At 38.9% G+C, this 21,000-nt stretch overlaps 1 protein-coding gene across 1 annotated transcript in view; it reads right to left on the bottom strand.

The window, feature by feature from the left end:
- The window catches only part of UTP20 (UTP20, small subunit (SSU) processome component, homolog (yeast)), a 109,965-nt gene extending 89,239 nt beyond the window's left edge, over nt 1-20,726 (bottom strand). The window contains exons 1-14 of the mRNA XM_011936931.1: nt 20,508-20,726; nt 19,640-19,720; nt 15,181-15,247; nt 14,937-15,069; nt 14,311-14,499; nt 11,784-11,865; nt 10,588-10,725; nt 9,975-10,130; nt 8,951-9,097; nt 8,735-8,869; nt 7,677-7,754; nt 5,235-5,413; nt 1,282-1,437; nt 1,058-1,146 (exon numbers count right to left, since the gene is read on the bottom strand). Coding sequence (XP_011792321.1) covers nt 1,058-1,146; nt 1,282-1,437; nt 5,235-5,413; nt 7,677-7,754; nt 8,735-8,869; nt 8,951-9,097; nt 9,975-10,130; nt 10,588-10,725; nt 11,784-11,865; nt 14,311-14,499; nt 14,937-15,069; nt 15,181-15,247; nt 19,640-19,720; nt 20,508-20,552 — 1,675 coding nt within the window. The 5' untranslated portion in view covers nt 20,553-20,726. The remainder of the gene's footprint in view (nt 1-1,057; nt 1,147-1,281; nt 1,438-5,234; nt 5,414-7,676; nt 7,755-8,734; nt 8,870-8,950; nt 9,098-9,974; nt 10,131-10,587; nt 10,726-11,783; nt 11,866-14,310; nt 14,500-14,936; nt 15,070-15,180; nt 15,248-19,639; nt 19,721-20,507) is intronic.
- Between the last annotated feature and the right edge of the window lie 274 nt (nt 20,727-21,000).

Here is a 21,000-nt window from a genome sequence, read left to right as displayed (position 1 = left end):
AGCAGTAGCCTCACTAAGTTGAAGAGAGACATTATGTTGGTGCAACTTGGCAATCAATGCCTTTTCATCAGACTGTGCCTTATATTAAAAAAATATATATATGCCACCAAGACTGAATGTGGCCCATAAGACCTAAAACATTTACTGTCTGGTCCTTTACAAAAAGATTTTACCAGTCTCTGCTCTAAGCTCTAGATCAGTGCTGTACAACAGAATTTTCTACAATGGTAAAAATACTTGTCCTAATATGTCGCCACAATCCAGTACAGTAGCCACCAGTCACATATGGCTACAGAGCACTTGACATGTGGTGAGTCTACTTTATTCTCTAATACGTCTGCTTAGTATCTAACACAGAATGTAGCACATTAATATTAATATTTAAGTGAATGAATGACCACTATATACACGTGATTTTTTAAAAATTCTGCATTAGAATAAAACAAAATATTAAATAATTGCTTTTGATTTGCTGTTTGCAGGCTAGTGGGGGAGCCATATAAGTATCCAATAGGAAATGGTATTTTGGGCAGGGTAGTCTAATTCTGCCTGAAGAGTTATAAAGGCTTTCCTAGAGGTGTTGTGCCTGAGCCGAGTTTTGAAAGATAAGCAAGAGTTCACTGAATGACAAAGACCTAGAAAGGTCTCCATGTGGAAGAAACACATGGGCAGAGGCAGCCACACAGTTGTAAAAGAATGTGTCTTTCTCAGGGTAAGTAAATGGATTTGCTTGGAACATAAGGTGCATACTAGGAGTCAGATGTACGTGGGAGATGAGAAATAGGACCTGGTATGGAGCTCTAAAACAAATGGCCTTCAAAGCCATGGCATCCTTTTGATATGTCCCCTTCCTCATGCTCAAGCCACCGTGACCCAGTCACCACATTATGTGGTAAAAGTGAGACACACCCATCATATCCTGGTTTCTTCCAGATTTATCATCCGGGGGTTATGCCAGAACACAATGTAAGTATTATTCTCTAATAGCCCATGTGTTTACAATTACTTTGAGTGTGCCAGAAAAGAAGAGAAGAGAACAAATGATGATTGAACTGACCTTTCCCAAAGCTCCCTTTATCAATAGTCATGAAGAGTGCCTCTATGAAGCAGGTGACAAGTGGTATCACCTTCTCTTTCTCAAGAGGTCTGTCCAAGTGGGAGAAAAAGGGAAAAGTTCAAACTGGCGTTCAGTCGTTTGTTTCACAGAACAGCAAGGAATGGCTAACATATTTTAATCAGTATGTCATCTCTTTCAAAATTAAACATAGCTTATTTTCTTACCTAATATGAGGCAACACCACCAGGGCTGCCCAAGATTGTGAAAGGTAAATAGTATCTTTATTTGGGGGTAACTTAATTATAGATAAAAGATGGTCCAATACTGGAAACTGTTTGTTTCTTCTCTTGGATCTAGTCTTCTTCTGCTTCATATAGGATCTGAAGGATTAAAAAAATACATATGTTTAAAATAACAGAGAATGTAATCGCTCTTGCCCTCTGAAGTCTGAAATAAAATTGGATTCTTACCATTGTGGAACATCAGAAGGAAGGAACTGGTGGTGGTGGTTGAGCTAAACAAATGTGAGTCATTTACTGAGTTTTCAGTAAGAGGCTTTTTCAGCTCCATTGGCTCTACTTCCTTTCACTTCTATTTTAATTTGCTTTATAACTGAAACCAAGTTTCTTCTAGTTTTAAGTATGATTTCTCAATTCTGTGCTCCCGGGCATGTTTTTGATTGGCAATTCACTGGAATGAACTGACTTCGTCCATTCTCCCTTTCCTTTTTGACATGAATTTTACTACTTTCCACAAATGTAGAATGATGTTACAAAGTTACTGTGATGAAGTTGACGAATACCACTAACATGATTATGACATATAAGTAATTTTCTCCTGCTGCTTTGACCAGATACACAGTTGCTCAATGACATTTTCCGACATGACATTCTGTTTTGAGTATCTGTGACACTGGTACTATTCTTGTTAGCCTCTTTTTATTTTTGCCAGTGTGCTATACCTCGGTCCTATTTGAAAGACAAAAATCTAATCAAGCGAAAAATCACAGAAATCATAAGTTAAATGATTTGTTTTACAATTTATCCTCCAACTCCAGTTTGGTTAGCTTGTTATGCAATAGAAGTGGAATATCAGGTTTTTACTCTTGTGCCCTTTTTATCATTAAAATTCACCAAAAAACAGTCAGGTAAGGGCAGGAAGGAAAAAAAAAAAAAGAAAAGAAAAAAAATTCACCAAAAAGCTACATTCTCTTTTGTTTCATACTTACCAGAATGTTTAGTGTTTGGAAATCATGATAGATAATTAAGTTAATTTAATTATCAATTCCTTAAAGTCACCACATATTGATATATATAGTCTTTTTAGTAATAATCATGACTCAACAATCTGAAAAAAATCTTACAAAATACTGAGATGCTTTAAAAAACAAAAGTGAGTCATTAGTTGCCATGTCATTCCCGTTTCGCTCCACCAATGAAGTCCATACTCCTTAGGTCATCCTTTAAGGCCCTCTGTGATCTGACCCTCACCCACCTCCATCTCCTCTCATCCCACTCTCCTCCTTGCTCTTTACCCACAGAGGTTTTCTTTCTGTACTTCAAACGTGCTGAGCTTATTTCTGTCCCAGAGTCTCTGCAGTTAACTTTTCCTTCTGTCTGGAGAGTCTCTCACCGAGATCTTTGCAAGGCTGGATCCTTCCCAGCTTAAAATTGGACCAAACGTCCCCTGGAAAGGAATGGTGACCCCTCTGCATTCACTCTCCCTCTCAATACTGCTTTGTCTTCTTTTATCACGATCTGAAATCATCTCGCTTATTTGCTTACCTGCCTCACCACATTCCTCTCCCCCAAAGAAGGAACTTTTTTCTTATTCTTTGTTGCACCCCAGTGTCCAGTGCCTGACACTGTTAAGTAGTTGTCAAATGACAGTAAGTTTATCTCCTAAAGGGTCTTTTCACATTTATTATCTTTATTTTTTCTCACAGCAAACTGGTGAGATGGGTTGATGGAGTGTTACTAGTAACATTCAAACTATGATTTTAAAATCTTCACAGAAGGAATCAAAACAAAGGTGACCATTCACATATATCATATCTCCATGGGGGGTAGCAGAGGGGTATTTTTGCAGAGAAAGAAACACAGAAGTGGGAGTACTTGCCATGAGTTAGCATGTCTAAATTTATTTATTTATTTTAACACGCCACCTTCCTGGGAGGATCTGAGATGGCTGAGATGACGAGGTAAGAAAGTCTGACACACAGTCTCAGTTAGAACCTTAGCTTCACCTCATGGAAGCCAAACAACAAAGCAGCTTCACTCTCCCTGCACAGAACCCAGTTTTGGCAGGTGCAAGGAATCTGCCTGCTGGAGATGGGCTTGGGTATTGACAAATCGAGAAAAGTTTCAAAGGAATAATTCTATAGGAGTTACTCACTACCCATTCCTCAGGAATCAGAACTCAATACATTTAAAAACCAACAAGATTCTGTTGGCATATTTTAATAGAGAAGCAACTTGTAAGGTAGACAGAAGATATAAGTAGGTGTTACGATGAGTCTGCTAAACACAGCGGCTCAACCTATAACTCCAGCACTTTGAAAGGCCAAGGTAGGAGGATCACTTGAGTCCAGGAGTTTGAGACCAGCCTGGGCAACATAGCGAGACCTCGTCTCTACAAAAATTAAAAAATTAGTTGAGCATGGTGGTGCGTGCCTATGGTTCCAGCTACCTGGGAGGCTCAAGTGAGAGGACAGCTTGGGCCCTGGAGGTCGAGGCTGCAGTGAGCTGTGATTGTGCCACTGCACTCTGGCCTGGGCGACAGAGCAAGACCTGGTCTCAAAATCATAATAATAATAAATAAAACATTTAAAAAACAAAATAGGTTCCTCCAGAATCTCAAGCTAATCAAACTCAAAATCTAACTCTGCTGTGGGACTGTGGGACAGTTACTCCCACCTTCATGGATGTTTAAAAGTCGAGTATTCAGCACAAACTCAAGGAATGCCCATCAATTCTGCCTCAGAGCAAACCAAAAACTCAACAACAGGACTAACTACTCCAAGATAAATAAGAAGATTCATTATAAAAACAAAGGAATGACAAGGGAACTGGTTTCCTAAGCTACAATTTCTAGATGCATACCCACTTAAGTATTTGAGAAATGATACTGCGAATCTTCTCATGTGTGTAAATAAGTTTTGTTTTTAACTTCTAAAGGGTGTCATTTTGAATGAAATTAAGAAATTAATCCATGACACTTAACAACTAAAACAATATAAAGGTATATAATTTTTTTTTTTTTTTTTTTAGACGGAGTCTTGCTCTGTCGCCCAAGCTGGAGTGCAGTGGCGCAATCTCGCTCACTGCAACCTCCGTCTCCCGGGTTCACGCCATTCTCCTGCCTCAGCCTCCCGAGTAGCTGGTACTACAGGCGCCCGCCACCGTTAAGTTTTTGTATTTTTAGTAGAGATGGGGTTTCACCATGTTAGCCAGGATGGTCTCAATCTCTTGACCTCGTGATCCACCTGCCTCAGCCTCATAAAGTGCTGAGGTTACAGGCGTGAGCCACTACCCCTGGCCAGGAGTGTGGTTATTAAAAAGTAGCATGAGGAATCCTCAAGGTGAGGAAACAGTTCCATATATTCACTCTGGTGATGGTTATAAATCAACACGTGATAAAACTGCATACAGCTATATATCTATATATGTATACAAACTCAGATGAGTGCACATACAACTGATGAAATCTGATTAAGATTGATGGATTGCACCAATGTCAATTCTGCAGTTGTGATATTACAGTATGCTTATGCAGGATGTACTAATGGGGGAATCTGAGTGAAGAGTATATGAAACCTCTCTGTACTATTTCTTGCAACTGCACGTGAATCTACAATAATTTTACAATGAATGGTTAAAAAATTAAGTCACCTCTATCTTTCCCTTACCATCCTTCTGATGTAAACAAAGTTAACAGGTTTGTGTGTCCTTCCACGTGTTTTTCTATGTTCATACACACATTTTGCTTTACCTTGCCAAATGAGATCATACTATACATACTATGTGTGTAGCTCTACAACTTGCTTTTTTCACACAACTTATCATGGACATCCTTCCAGTTACATATAGATCTTCATTTTTTTACAGTATTCTTGATACATTATATTTAAATGGGTAATCTTATCATCATCCCAGGAATAAAAAAACTTAGCACTCACCCCACCATCTGTGGTGAGAAAGCCAGAGGGTACTTTTCAATTGCCATCGAGCCAGCAGTGGGAGGTGCCGCTTTGTTCAGAATGAGCTTGGCCAGAATGGCCAGAGCTTCGTCTTTGACTACAGCATCATCAATTAGGAAGCAATTCACAATATATGACAGAAAGCTTGGTAGAAATAGCTACATTTAAGAAAAAAAAAAAAATCACACTTATTAACAGATATAATAAAGAGAAGATTGTAACAATTCAAAAAACTGGACAAAAAACAAAGGATCAAGAATCACAATGGCATTAAGACCTCTACACAGGAACAATGGAAGCTAAAGACTGTGCAGCCATGTCTTAAAAACTCTGAGGGAGGATGACTTAGAATCTAGAATTCTATAGCCTGCCTACCAATAATGCAGTGTGAGGAGAGAATAAAGACATTTTCAGATGTATTAAATCTCATTATTTTATCTCCATGAACCCTCCCCAGCCCCAGGAAATTATGAAAAATAAATTCCGTCAAAATTAGAGACTAAACTATAACAAGAGAAAAACACAGAACCCGGGAAACGAGAGAGAAGCAAAAGGAAGTCCCAGTACAACATTTGTGCAGTGGGCAGAGAAAGCAATGCATTTAGACTGGACTTGCTCCAGAAGAAATGTCTCCAAGAAAGAAGAAAAAGAAAAATTGAGCTGCTAAATTATCGGACAGTTTTCTCATGTGAAGGACATTTACAAAGCTGCTGGAAGACAGACTCACTGGCCAGCTATTCAAAGAAAACAATTTCCAGTTTTTAAAGAAAGGGTTATTATAAACTCTAAGAAAAATGAGACCAGGTATGGTGGCTCATGCCTGTAATCCCAACACTTTGGGAGGCCAAGGCAGGCAGATCACCTGAGGTCAAGAGTTCGAGACCAGCCTGGCCAACATGGTGAAACCCCGTCTCTACTAAAAATACAAAAAATTAGCTGGGCGTGGTGGCGGGCGCCTGTAGTCCCAGCTACTTGGGAGGCTGAGGCAGGAGAATGGCGTGAACCCGGGAGGCGGAGGTTGCAGTGAGCCGAGATTGCGCCACTGCACTCCAGTGACAGAGCGAGACTCTGTCTCAAAAAAAAAAAAAAAAAAAAAAGAAAAAAAAAAAAAAAAAAAAAAAAAAAAGAAAGAAAAATGAGAATGTACACAAAAACGTCATGTAATCATAAAATACTCTTTGTTTATGTAAGTATGTGTTGAATATGGATTCAACCAAGATTTGTGATATAATTCTATTGGGAGCATGAGAGTTATAAAGGAACTAAAGTCCATCTGCCATACGAGGAAGTCTACACATGAGAACTAAAACTGGCAAACCAAGGTAAAGCAGAATATTCAGATGATTTAAAAGTATAAAGTAAATAAAAGAAAAAAATAGCTGACCAAGGCAGGCGGATCACGAGGTCAGGAGACTGAGACCATCTTGGCTAACATGGTGAAACCCCGTCTCCACTAAAAATACAAAAAATTAGCTGGGCGTGGTGGCGGGCGCCTGTAGTCCCAGCTACTCGGGAGGCTGAGGCAGGAGAATGGCGTGAACCCGGGAGGCGGAGGTTGCAGTGAGCCGAGATTGCGCCACTGCACTCCAGTGACAGAGCGAGACTCTGTCTCAAAAAAAAAAAAAAAAAGAAGAAAAGTAAAAAATAGCTAAAAATCATTAGATCCAATGGCTGCTAACAAAATGGGAACAGAAAAGAAATGACTGCTGTTTAACCTGGTCTGACTTCCTAAACTACATAAATACATGTAGTATTTGGATAAAAATAAGATTAAAAAAAAAAAAAGACCAAAGGGAACAGGCGAGAAAGGAAAAACGCAGTTGTTAAACAGAGTAAGCTGAAGTGTTCTCATGGAGCTGAAAGAAACAGATCTTGGACAGCTACAAAAGTGTTCTTTTTAGGCAAATGAGAATATATATTATCAAAGGCTAAAAGGAAGAATATTGAGAGGACAGATACAGAGACATGTTTCCATGAAGTATACTGTAGGGTTACTAGTTAGGAGGAGGGGCAAGTGTTTGATGAGAAGGGGGAGAAAAAAATAAAATAAATCCAGGTTTAGATAAGAACGTTTTCTCCCACACTCAGTTACCTTATTTTGGAGCAATGAAATCAATTTGCAAACTTCCGCCAGTGCAAATTGTTTCACAAACTATTTTCTATGCTTCAAAATCACATAGAAGTTTCTTAAACTGTTTTTTCAATTTTACCATATGATTCTGTAACTACCTAAAGGATTATTACAAAAAACAAGTAATCTAGAATTGAATATAATTTCTTTAAAAAACATATTGACTAAAACATCAAGCACTTATCCTGTTCCTCTCAAAAAACAAACAGAAACAACAGGATTTCAAATTTGATCATTTTTTCGTGATAGATTTGTTTTTAAAAATACTCCGAATTCAGTATCTTGCTTACCTGCTCAAACTGCTTCATGGCAAACATGACTTCAGAAAAACTGAAAATTAAATGTTTTTCAAATCTGCTCTCAAATATCTGTGACCAAGGTAAAAAATATTAATGTAAGCACACAGAGAGTACTTCCCCATCCCCTCCAGCAAGCAGCTATAGAAGGGAATGGCAGGCACACTTCACTCAGTGCTCTGTCCAATTGCCCAGCCTTCTCCAAAGGCGCTTCCACAGATGCAAAGGGCTTCTGCTGATTACACAGGGCTCTGCCTAAAGGCTGCTCAACTCTTACCCAGCTACAGTGAGTTATGAAGCATGATTGTATATCTTCCCTCAAAGTGTACTGCTATGCTCCATTAAGCTAGAAAGAACTTCACCAATCTTTCTATTTTCAATCCCACTTCCAAATTCACTAAAACGCAAATCTCATCAAATCATATCCCTGCTTGGAATTCTTTCAGGGTCCTCCACTAATGCAGGATAAATCCCAACCTAACTTTTCAAAGCCAAGCCAGAGCTTTGCTGATATCATGTCATATCATGTGTCCATGTGCCCAGACTGCAAACATTTATGAACACGTCTTTCCTGTTCCCTCTCCTAGTATTTTTAACCCCGCTTCTGACTGGCAGACTGCTTTCCAACCTTCAAGGACTACCCCAAACACAGGTCCTTTGAGAAGTTTTCTCTGCTCCTCAACCCCAGGCAGAAGTAATAGTTAAAATTCAATATATCTCTAATAGACACATTGGCTAGACTATAACTACTCGGTTCCAGGCTCCATTTCTCCAACAACTATCAAAACCTACAGGCATCACTGTTCATCCTGGATTACCCAGCTCATACCCAGCACACAGTAAGCTCTACATGTTTGCAGAATATGTATAGATTTAGCTTTTGCCACATTTTGCTTATTTACATTACTACATGCAATTCCCATCTCCTTAACAAGATTATAAATTCCTTGAGGGCAGAGCCTTTGTCACACTTCACTTGTATCCCTCAGAAGGTTTACTCAATGCTAAACATATTATTAACTGCTCAATTAATATTTGTTGAAGTAAATTACTTTTTCTATGGCTTCTTTGATGAGGGTCTCCGGCAAGGAAACATTTTCACCCAGGATCAAAGCAGAAATTACATCCAAGAGGGTCTTGCAGCAAGATGTGGAGAGACTGGCTACTTGCAGTGTTTGAGATAACACCTGCAAAAAGATAAAACAATGTATACTCAGTAATCAACTTTTAAAAAACAGACTCTCGAGAATATTAAGTTGGGAACTCACCTTACAGACATCAGTAGGCGTGGTTATCTTTGTTCCACTTCCATGTTTTACAAGTATAAGGTATGTTTCCAACAACCTTTTAATCTGTTCAGAACTTTCACAACAGTTAGTTTTTGTTACTTTTGTATGTAGATCCAAGAGTGATTCCTGCAAAGAATTTAACACAGAGAGTAACTATAAAGTATCAAACTCAACTGTTAATACAATAATAAAAACTGTGTGACAGTTCAACTTTTCCCATTCTTTTGCTTTGGAAGAAAAAGCCACATTTACCAGAAGTCACTAATGGTAACAGCTAACATTGACTGAGTGCACTGTTCTAAGTGTTTGTTTATTTATTTATTTATTTATTTATCTATTTATTTATTTATTTTGAGATGGAGTTTTGCTCCTGTTGCCCAGACTGGAGTGCAATGGCGCAATTTTGGCTCACCGCAACCTCTGCCTTCCGGGTTCAAGCGATTCTCCTGCCTCAGCCTCCCAAGTAGCTGGGACTATAGGTATGTGCCATTTTGCAGTTTTATTAGAGACAGGATTTCTCCATGTTGGTCAGGCTAGTCTCAAACTCCCGACCTCAGGTGATCCACCCACCCTGGCCTCCCAAAGTGCTGGGATTACAGGCTTGAGCCACTGTGCCTGGCCCGTTCTACGTTCTTTACAAGTATTCGCTCATCATCCTCACAGCAATACCGAGGGAGAGAATATTATTACCCCCATTTATTAGATGAAGAGACGGGGGAATCGAGATTTCAAATAATTTTCCCAGGTCACACTAGCAGTAAGTGGAAGGGTCAAGATTCAAATAGGCAGTCTGGCTCCAGAGCCTTCTACTGCATTTCAACATACCATATCAAATAAAAAATAGCACGAGGGCAGAGGGAAGGAAAATTTTAGTATGTGTAGAGAAGTATAAATAAAACAATTATAAAATATAACTTCTAGGAGTGCTTTGCAAAACTGAGAGCAGAAAGGGTAAATTCTTAGACTCCTTATCAAAAACCCATCCTTAAAGATTAGAACTCACTTGCAAACATTCAAAAAGTGTACTAAAATGTTCCTTGGAGATGTAGGATACAGTGGATTTGACCATGTTTTTGAGTGTTTCTCCAATTAACATCCATGGTAGTTGAATTTCTGTTTCAGTGACAGGTCCTAGCTTCTGCAAAATTAGCTTCACTGCCTGTGGGAATACAAGTCATTAACATTAATATATAAACTCTTATTTTCAAGTATTGCTCTGTGAGTCACGATTGTGATGACATTAGCTAAAAATCAGGCCTGTAATAGTCAAGGATATGGCAAGTTTGATGGTTAATAATGTGTCCCAAAAGGAACTTCTAAACTACGATGGGAATTTTATCATTACAACTGTTCCCTCCCCACCTGCCCTTGCCCATTAATCAATTTATCTTACCCCCTAGCATCCAAAATAAAGAAGACATCAATGACTCTGTAAGTAATATCTCACTGTCCAAGGCCTACATTGGGTAAGCATTGTTACTGAACACCCAACACTCCCCATCCAGGGCTTTCTATCTATTCTAGGTTGTCCTCCCTCCACATCATTTGCCTCATTCTTTTCTACTTTCTGTTTCATCCATCCACATAGATTCTAAGCACCCCTCCCCGTTGTGTACCTGGCCTGTACAGGAGTGAAACATATTTCTAACTCCTTTGCACATTTCAAAGAGCAACTGTCCAACGCCTTCGACTTTTTCTGGATGTTTATCAAGATCAAGAAACATTAAATTGAAAAGTGCATTTTTATCAGAGACCTAAAATGTAAAGTAGAAATGGAAAATTATATTCACAAACATAAACATATCCAAATGAAGAACTCTCATTTGCTATTCTACATATTCTTATTTAAATATACTTAGGAAAAAATTGTGAAGGGAACAGACATTTGTAATGATTTCAAACTACTCTAATAGTATATTCCCACTTGGAATGTCACACAAAAGAGTGAATTCATTGGTATTATGGGAAGATATGTACTACAAAAAACTACAGAAGTCAACATTCTATCTTTTAAAGTAAATAAATTTGTATTTTGTATTGTATACAGTAAAATATTTGTATTTTATGAAATAAATTTAATTTAATGTTTTTATTACAAAAACCCTCTAAAATTTACTATGAACATTTTATACAAACACAAATGACACCATGCTACCAGTTACTTCCAGGAAACTATTAGAAAAGTTCTTATTAATGTCATAGTTCATGTATTTACTGACTTGAATTAGACAGCACTTTCAATATAGACACACTGAAAGCTATCACAAACCTAAATAACAATAGTGACCCAAATTAGATCACATCAATTTGTGAGCAACAAATAAGTCTTACTGTGAGATAAATTCAAAATAGTAACAGATTTCTGTTAAGTAATATACAGATACATAGATAAAATTAGCCCACAGTAACCACATTTTTAAAAGATATCTACTTCCATTCATCAGATTATTATTACTATTTGTGTGTGTGTGTGTGTGTGTGTGTGTGAGATATGGAGTCTTGCTCTGTCACCCAGGCTGGAGTGCAATGGTGTGATCTCGGTCACTGCAACTTCCACCTCCTGGGCTCAAGCAATTCTCATGTCTCAGCCTCCCGAGTAGCTGGGAGTACAGATGCACGCCACCATGACCAGCTAATTTTTGCATTTTTAGTAGAGATGGGGTTTAGCCATGTTGGTCAGGCTGATCTCGAACTCCTGACCTCAGGTGATCCATCCACCTCGGCCTCCCAAACTGTTGAGATTACAGGCGTGAGCCTGGCCTATTCATCAGATTCTTGATGATTAGCAACAAACATAAAGTATCAGACTAACCTTTCTCATCAAAAAAGTAAAACTTTCAGCAGCAAAATTTCTTATATGTAGTTTTTTATGAGCCAGGAGTGTGCTGTACATGCTATACATGAAAAAAATAAGATATGTTTCATTAATCATATAATTTTAATAAGTACATACTACATGTCAACAATATGGGCAACAATGTGCTAAGTATGCAAGGAATACACAGCAGGTATCAGGTATCAAACAAATTTAAAATCTCATTCATTTATGGAGACACCCACATTTTGAAAGGAAGACTTGACCATAGACATTAAGAGTCCTGGGACTGGCGGTACCGGTTTTACGAACAAGACTCCATGAAAAGGTGCAATTTGTAATGAGCTCTGAATGAAAGAAGAATTAGGTGCAGTCCATAAAAGCAAGAGTTAAAATGGGGCAGGTGGAAATGATCATGGTTATGACAAGGAGGCTGGTCCATCTAAAAGAGAAAATATGATACAGCAGAGGAGGGCAGCTGTGGATAAAGTTGGTCAGGTAGACAGGTCTAGCTTACATCTATGTAAGCACTTACTCTGTGTTACTCCATTTAGTCAGCACCATAACTCTATGGGATGGGCACTATTATAATCCCCCCATTCTACAGATAACGAAAGTGAGTCAGAAAGCATAAGCAACTTGCTCAAGGTCAAGCAGCCATGCATCCATAACTAAATAATTACTTATATGTAATCACATTGTTAAATTTGGTCTCCCTAATGATAGAAGGGTATGGAATATATCTCTCCAATTTTTGCCATAACCCCAATACCTAATAGTCCCTTGCTGACAGCAGGTATTAATAAATGTTGGCTGAATGAGAAATGACTATTTTCAGAAAGATTAATTTGGCAGCAATATACAGGATAAAATAAAGGAGGAAAGAGTCTGGTAATTCAATCAGAAAGCTGCTCAAGTCATACAAGCTTGGGCTAACAGGCATGAAAGAGACTGGAAGGAGAGCGAAATGGCAAGGAATGAACTCAGTAGACATTTCAGAAGTCCCTGCAATGAAGCTGAAGACCTTACAGCGGTCCACAGGGCCCTGGATGATCTGGCCCCTTACTACTGCTTCTCTGACATCGCTTAGCTACTCTCGCCCTTATACAGGCTGCTTGGCCACCTACAACTTCTTGCTGGGTAAGTGCCCAAGATGTTCTCCCCCTGCTAAAATGTAAACTTTGTGAGAAGAGGGATTTTTATCTGTTTTACCTGTGACTGCATCTCAAGCGCCTGACATACAGACAGTGTCCAATAAACATTCACTGAGCAAATGCGTGAGTGATAGAGTCAAGAGGATGTGGACACCTCTGAAGACAACTGGGTCAGTGATGTCTCTGATATGCCAAAACTCGGAGACAGGAAGAACGTTAGCATTAATGATAGAAAATGGGCAACCAAACAGGGCCTGGCATATGGCAGACACTTAATACCTATTTACAGAACACATGAATGAATGTACAGATAAGAGGAGTTGATTTAACAGTAAGTGTTGAGTTCAGTTTCAGTAATATGCAAGTGAAAACAGCCAAGCTACTGAAGTTGTCATACCAAAAGCAAATAAATTTAGAATTGAAGAGCCTGACTTAGCAGACATAAAAGTGGCAGCTTTTATGACAGCTGAAATCACAAAACTAAATCAATTATTCCCCAAATTGATTAAACAACTTGTTGGTTGTTTAATGAGATAATATTGGTTTCTAACATATTTTACCAAAAGCTTCATAGGGAACTAGTAAAAGTTGGAAAAAGATTTCTTTCTCTTTCTTCATTCAAAGTTCCTAAAAGAGAAGGGTGGGCTGAGTGAAAGGGGTGGCATAAAACAAAGTCTATTGTCCCATACCATACACACACCATTTACTGGGGGGTAAGAGGCTGATGACTGATATTAAACATTCCTGTGGCAATTACAGAACATGAAAACAACCAGAAGACCAAGTGAAAAATCCCACCAAACCCCAGATTTAACATACAGTAAGACAATCTTTGCTTACTTTAAACAAAAGGCGACTACGAAATTCATTCTCTTTCCTTGTCGACATTTACTCACAAATACGGAGTGTCTCTTTCAGCTTAGTAAGTATTAGTGGCTGGGGAAATGTCAATGTTTAAAAAGGGTTCTTAACCTGTCTTAAACCTTGATTAAACCAGGTATAGAGAGGATGGCAATACATTATAACCAAACAATTCTGGTAAAAGTTGTGTGACATAGGTGGTTAAAAAATGCCAAGAGGATAGAGAGTATAAAGTTTTACTAATACTTCTGGCGAAGGTGCCTGTTTGTGGAGGCTGTAGGTACCAAGTCAGGCCTTCACAGGTGGGTAAATTTTCAGTAGCTGGAGAGGAGAGATGGTTATGGCAACTCAGAATGGCAGCCTAGATTGTGGACCACTTTGGCTGCAGCATCAACTTTGTACATGGAAACAATTAGGCACTGAGCTGGCAAAGTGGTTTGGAGTCAGAGAGAAGCCAGAGAAAAAGAAGCAGGCAATTAAAAAACATACTAGAGAGAGAAAGGGGTTACCTGTATATATTGGGCATGTCCTTCACCATCAGTCTCCACAGGTACTTATAAAGATATGACAACGAGGTGAAAGCCCATTCTAACAACTCTGTGTCCTGAGTCTCCAGGATCGAGGTGATAGTCAAAAAAAACTCTGGAAAGTGTGGGTAGAAATCCATCTGCAGATCTCGTGCCAACAGTACAACCAAACTGGATTAAAAAAAGAAGAAACTGATTATGTGGATTTTTTTTTAAAAGGCTGCAAATCTACTTAACGATACTAAGTGGCCTATGATCACAGGATTAATTAGATAAAAATAATTCTAATTCAAGTCTGAAAATTTATAAAACTCTTTAAATCTTAAGACTTCAGCAAAGAAATCAGGCAAGAAGTTACATTCCATCACAAGTTGTAGCCAACTGTTCCTATAATGTCAAAGAAAAATGGGAATATTTTAGTATATAACAAACGCAAAATTATACCCCAAGATTCTACTTTATGGTAATGCACCCATTCCTAACAGAAAAGGAATATCCTTCTTGTTTCTAAATTATGAACACCTGATCTGAGGCATATGTAGCTTTGAAACACAATCTGAAAAATCAGACAAGTAGAGTTATGAGCTTTCTCTCAAGATGCTACTTACTCCAAAAGGGGCTGATAGGCAAAACTGTTCTTAACTTGCAGGTGAGTCTTCAAACTCTGAACTATCTCGTTTTGATGATAGACCAACTGATTGAATGATTGGCATTTGTCAATAACTTCTTTGTAAAATTTTCCTGAGTGGGGGAAAAAAAATATGTTCTTTTCTATCACACCACTATTCAGCTGTAAGCAACATATAAAGTGCAAACTATGGGTGAATAAAATAGAAACAAAATAGAAAATACCAAAGTGCTCCGTGAGGTTTAATTCTCTCCATTTCAGCAGACCCTCAAAAAAGTAGGTTTCAACCTCCTGTCAAGATTAAAGCAGTCCATTAATCAACTCTAAGAAAGCAATGATCAAGGTAAATAGAATAATGATACATTAATATCTTAAGACAATGATACTGAAGAGTTTAAAAACTCCTTTTACTTTTTTAAAATTCCATTAAGTAACACACTTTAAAAAGCAATCAGAAGTTATCAATAGGTCACTTATAAAATACTGTTTTGTTGATTTGGTTGCAGCAAATAATTTTCTGTAGCCTATATATATTGTCCACTAAGGGAAAATTATTTTCTGTGTTTTTTTATAATTTTAGGCAAAGAATAAGGTGTTAGTTCTTTACAGTTTCTTCATTCTGCTTTTAGAAATATGAATTACTACCTTATAAAGAAGTAATATGGCATTCCTATTAAAATTCAACAGAGTTATACTCTTTGACCCAGGTAGTTCTTATAAAGTTTGCAAGCCTAGAAGTAAAAGATGTTTATTCAGCTTAACTACAGTGTGGGGAAACATTACACAGCCTAAAATATCCGACGATAGGAAAATGGTTGGAATATCCTGTGGTCTATATATACGCAGATGAATTATGTGGCTACTAAAAAGAGTTATATCTCTATTGAACTAGAACCACACTGATGATATGCCCCAAAAACGATAAAAGCAAGTTATGCAGTGAGAGGGTATGGTAGGATTCAATTTTCCTTAAAAAACAAAAACAAAAAAACCCTCTGTAAATGTTTGCACATACGAACACAAGAGGACAGTATGGAAGAATACTATACTGAACTGTCAGTGTTGGCTTCCTTGGGAATTAGGGGTGGGAGGAGTGAGATAACGGGCTTTTCATAAGTTTACCACTGTTACTTAACTTGTTAACATGGTATCAATTAGTTTGTACTTCGAAAGGTAAAGCCAATAAATTATCATACATGTATGACATGTATGTATACATGTATGTATGTATGTGTGTGTATAGATGTACAAATAAATGCATACCCCCCAAAAAAATCATTCTACCAAAAAGATACATGCACCCGTATGTTCATCTCTGCACTATCCACAATAGCAGAGACATTGAATTGGCCCACGTGTCCATCAATAGTATATTGTATAAAGAAAATAAAGTACATATACACCATGGAATACTATATGCCATAAAAAAGAATGAAATCATGTCCTTTGCAGCAACATGGATACAGCTGGAGTCCATAATACTAAGCAAATTAACATAGGAACAGAAAACCAAATACTGCATGTTCTCATTTATAAGTAGGAGCTAAATATTGAGTACACATAGACATAAATATAAGAACAATGGACACTGTGGATTTACTAGAGGGTGGAGTAAGTGGGGATAGGTTAAAAAAAACTGCTTGTTGGGTACTTGCTCACTACCTGAGTGACAGGATCCATACTCCAAACCTCAGCATCACACAATATTCCCATGTAACAAACCTGCACAAGTACCCCCTGTATCTAAAGTTGAAATAAAAATAAAAATATGTGTTTATACAGAGAAAGAAAAAAATAGACACATAAGCACATATGCAAACAGCATGCCAAATCTACAATCTCAAAAAAAAAAAAATCCTTAAACTGCTCTTTGGAAATCTTTAAAATCAATAGTTAGGCAGAATAGATACTATGTAACCACAAAAATTAGAAACTAAAAATAATAAAAAAAAAAAAAAGGCAGAAAAGAAAGAGAATCCCATTAAGTTTTGTTTTAGGATGGGGACGATGGCTCATGCCTGTAATCCCAACACTGAGAGGCTGAGGCAGGAAGAGCATTTGAGCCCAGGAATTTGAGACTAGCCTAGGCAACAACACAAGATTCTATCTCTATTTTTCAAAAGTAAAAATAAAAGAAATTTTTTGTTGTTGTTTTCATGCCCTTTAAGGCATTTTCATGTCCTTTAAGGCAGAAGGAAATATGCAACACAGTTTAAAACTTAAATGCAGAACATATTTCTAGCCTAGCACAGACCTGGCACATGTCAGCTATGTGTGAGAGACCATGTTGCGTCCTTTTGCAAGGTAACTCTGGAGCTCCTTTCACCAAGAGATGGAGTCTATTTCCTCACCCTTTGAATCTGGCCTGGCCTCCTGACTCGCTTTGACTAATAACATGCAATGAAAGTGACTCTGTGATGACCAAAGCAAAACTTTATGAGGCCTTGACAGCTTCTGCCTTCACTCTATTGAAAAGATTCTGCCACCATGAAAAGAAGCCTAGTGTAGCTCATCAAGGAATAGGAGGCCATGAAAAGAAAAGAACCAAGATCAACAAGCCACAGCCAACTGTCAGACACGTGACAGAGGCCATTCTGGACTATCCAGTCCAGAATTCTAATTTCAGGCTGTCTTCTCTGCCTCCTTAACACTCTACCTCTTGATATTTTCAACTTCTCCTGCGGCTTAAACTATTAATCATATTCTAAATGCCAAATCTGTAATTTCACCTCTGAAGTCACCTATACTCCACATCCATATATACAAACATCTTTTGGACACTATCATTTGGATGGCCACAGGTATTTCAAACTCAAGTCCCAAATGGAACTAATTATCTTATCTTTACAACCTTATGCTCCTTTACCTATAAATATATCTTGATGAGTAACATCCTCAGCCATTCAGCCTTAACCTCATTGTCTTCCTTGCTGCAAACCCAGTAGGTCACAAGTCCTATCCACTCATTCTACTTCCTCAATATCTCTGGAATCCTTCTCTTCTCTCTATCTTGATTGCTGCTAGCATAATCATTTCTTACTTAGATGAGAGTCAAATCTTCACAACTGGACAACTGAGATTGGATCTCCAAGTTAAAGGCATGTTACACAGGACCTCAAAAGGCTAGCAGAGGAATCATGACATGATGCAGGACTGCAGTCCTGCTCTTTTCTCCACACTAAAGTCAGAGAGATTGAAAATTTAAACCTGATCATGTCATTCATTCCCCTGCTTACAGTCCTAGAACTCTAAGTCCCTATAGCTTCAGGATAAAACTCCAACTTAGCTTGACATATGAAGCCCTTTATGATCCTTGCCTACCTCTCCAGCTCTATCTCACCAGCTGCCTCCTTGCCCCATCCCAGTCACCATGAATACAAAAAAACACCCTATACACACCTATAACCACACTGGACTGCTTTGCAGTTTCTTGAATGTGACATGTATTCTCTAGCTTCTGTTCCTTTATATAGGCTTCTCCCTCAGCCTGGAAGAGCCTTTCCTGTCCTCTTTACCATGCTAAAACCTATACAAACAAGATTCAATTCAGGTGTCACCTCATCTAGACCACCTTTTTTGACACCCCTAAAGAATGTAGGTTAGGTTCCCTTTACTATGAGTTCCCAAAGCACAATGTGCTCACCTAGACAACATCATTTAACACATTGAATTTACATGGTGGAGATAATGCATTCAAAGACACAGTGAGTGGAGTCTGATTATAGTAAAGTGAAGAACAGTAAGAACTGAGATTGGATCTCCAAGGCATAGGCATGTTACACAGGACCTTAGAAGGCTAGGAAGAATAATGACATGATGCAGAAAAAGACTTCTGCATAAAAGGATGACAAGGCTGGGCGTGGTGGCTCACACCTGTCATCCCAGCACTTTGGGAGGCCGAGGCGAGCAGATCACGTGGTCAGGAGATTGAGACCATCCTGGCCAACATGGTGAAACCCCGTCTCTACTCTCTACTAAAAATGCAAAAATTAGCTGGGTGTGGTGGTGCGCACGTGTAATCCCAGCTACTCAGGAGGTTGAGGCAGGAAAATCGCTTGAACCTGTGAGGCAGAGAATGCAGTGAGCCAAGATCACACCACTGCACTCCAACCTGGAGACAGAGCGAGACTCTGTCTCAGAAAAAAAAAATAAAAATAAAAATAAATAAATAAATAAAAATAAAATAAAGGGATGACAGAGTCAGAGTACGGTTAGAACTGGAAAATACTATGTAGTCTAGCCCCTTTTTTTTTATAAAGGAGAAAATTAAGTCCCGGGAAAAGGGCTTGCTCAAAATCACTTTAAAGTCACAGCTTCAGGAATATGGATCTGCAGCAGTGCTTGGAATGCATATGGGCAAGGGAGAGGCTAGAATCACAAAAGTCAGTTGAAAGTCAAGTCACTTGTCTAACAGAGCTTCACCCAACAGAACTTTCTGCAAAGATGAAAATGTTCCATTTCTCTGTTTATTCAATATGTTAGCAACTAGCCACATTTGAGCACTCACATTTTGAACTTACTTTAAATCCAATTTGTCATGTGTGGCTACTGTATGAAACAGCACAGGTCTAATGCATTTCATGTCCAAAAAGGAATACCTTGAAAAACAATTCACTTCTACTAACAGAAGAAACTAAAACACCATGAATACTTGGAAGATTGGCTAGTATCACATTCTCTTACCTCCTCATAGCTTGCAGTTCTATCAATCCGGTGAATAATATCAATATTCACATTCCCCAGTCGTTCAGCAAATGTAAGAAACTGGAAGGGAAAGTATATTTAAAATACATAATTATTTAATATTTATCAGATCTTTAATATCTATTTGAATGCTGCATGTAGGCATCTCTAATCATAAAGGATAAGTGGAAAAATAAACTGAAAAACATAGGGCCGTAAACAAATGTACTGCACCATTCAAAGATAATGAATACTTCTATTTGTTTGCAAAATTTCTCTCAGCTATGTCATTTCAAATAAAATTTCCACTGCTAGACTGGTGAGCCTAGGTGGATGCTGGCAATTAGTCTCGCTAGATCTGTTAGGTTTCATACCCTCTCATAAGCATAGGGACCTAGCAAAGTCGCTGCAACAAAAGTGTTTTTAAACATATACAGACCTGTGATTGTATCCTAACGAAGACCTGGAAGCAATCGATCAAGGGGCCAACAGAGAAAGTGCTGTATAGTTGCCCTTAGCTGGGAATCACTCACTGCCAGCCAGCTCGCCCAATTCGGTCTTTAAAGATAAAAGACCAGGGGAGAATCGGTCCTAAGCAATCTCCTGGAGTAGTGAATTTAATTCTGGACCACAAGAAATTCCCAGGACTGGCCAGACACCATAAAATATGGGTGAAACTTGCTGTCCAGACTTCTTTCCTCCCCCAACCCATGTTTACTACATCCAGAGTCTCCCTCTTTCGCCGGAGCCTCCGGGCAAGTGACACACTCGGCCCAGAAGGCTGAGGCCCCCGGAGTCTTGCTCAGAGCCTGTCTCACGACGCAAGCAGCGGAGACCCGCGGCTCCCCGCCCAAGCTCCCGCGCTCACCCGGTAGGTGTTCTCGGTCTTGTGGGAAACGGGCTTTGTCTTCATGGCTGTAGAGGGGCAGTGGCCCGTGACGGCCTCGGGAGGGTCGAAGGGATGCAACCGACAGTAAGGAGGGGAAAGAGGCTCACAGGCGGTACTCTCCGATTCCCAAATGCCCAGACTTTCTCACGTGCGACTTGAGCCCCTGGGCGCCGCCATGTTGGAGACAAGGAGGAGCCTGAGTGGGTCACGTGGACGGAAAAAAGAACGGAGCAGGCGCACCCTTTGGCAGGGGCCTACAGGAGGCGGGGCTGCGCACATAAAGGCGAGCGTTTGGGTGAGGTGTTCTTTTCACTCCCATTGGTAAAGGTTTAGAAGATAAATGTATCTTCATTATAAAATAAAGCATACCTGTCATCATTATCAACTGTCCCATCATCATTACTGTCCCTCACTATGTACCCTGCACCGTGCAAAGATCCTGTTATCTATAATTTCACAGTAAAGATTATTA

Source organism: Colobus angolensis, unplaced genomic scaffold, assembly GCF_000951035.1.
Source record: "Colobus angolensis palliatus isolate OR3802 unplaced genomic scaffold, Cang.pa_1.0 Scaffold10, whole genome shotgun sequence".
Classification (NCBI taxonomy): domain Eukaryota; kingdom Metazoa; phylum Chordata; class Mammalia; order Primates; family Cercopithecidae; genus Colobus; species Colobus angolensis.
Note: the sequence above shows the minus strand (reverse complement) of the source record. Positions and strands in the feature narration are given on the sequence as shown.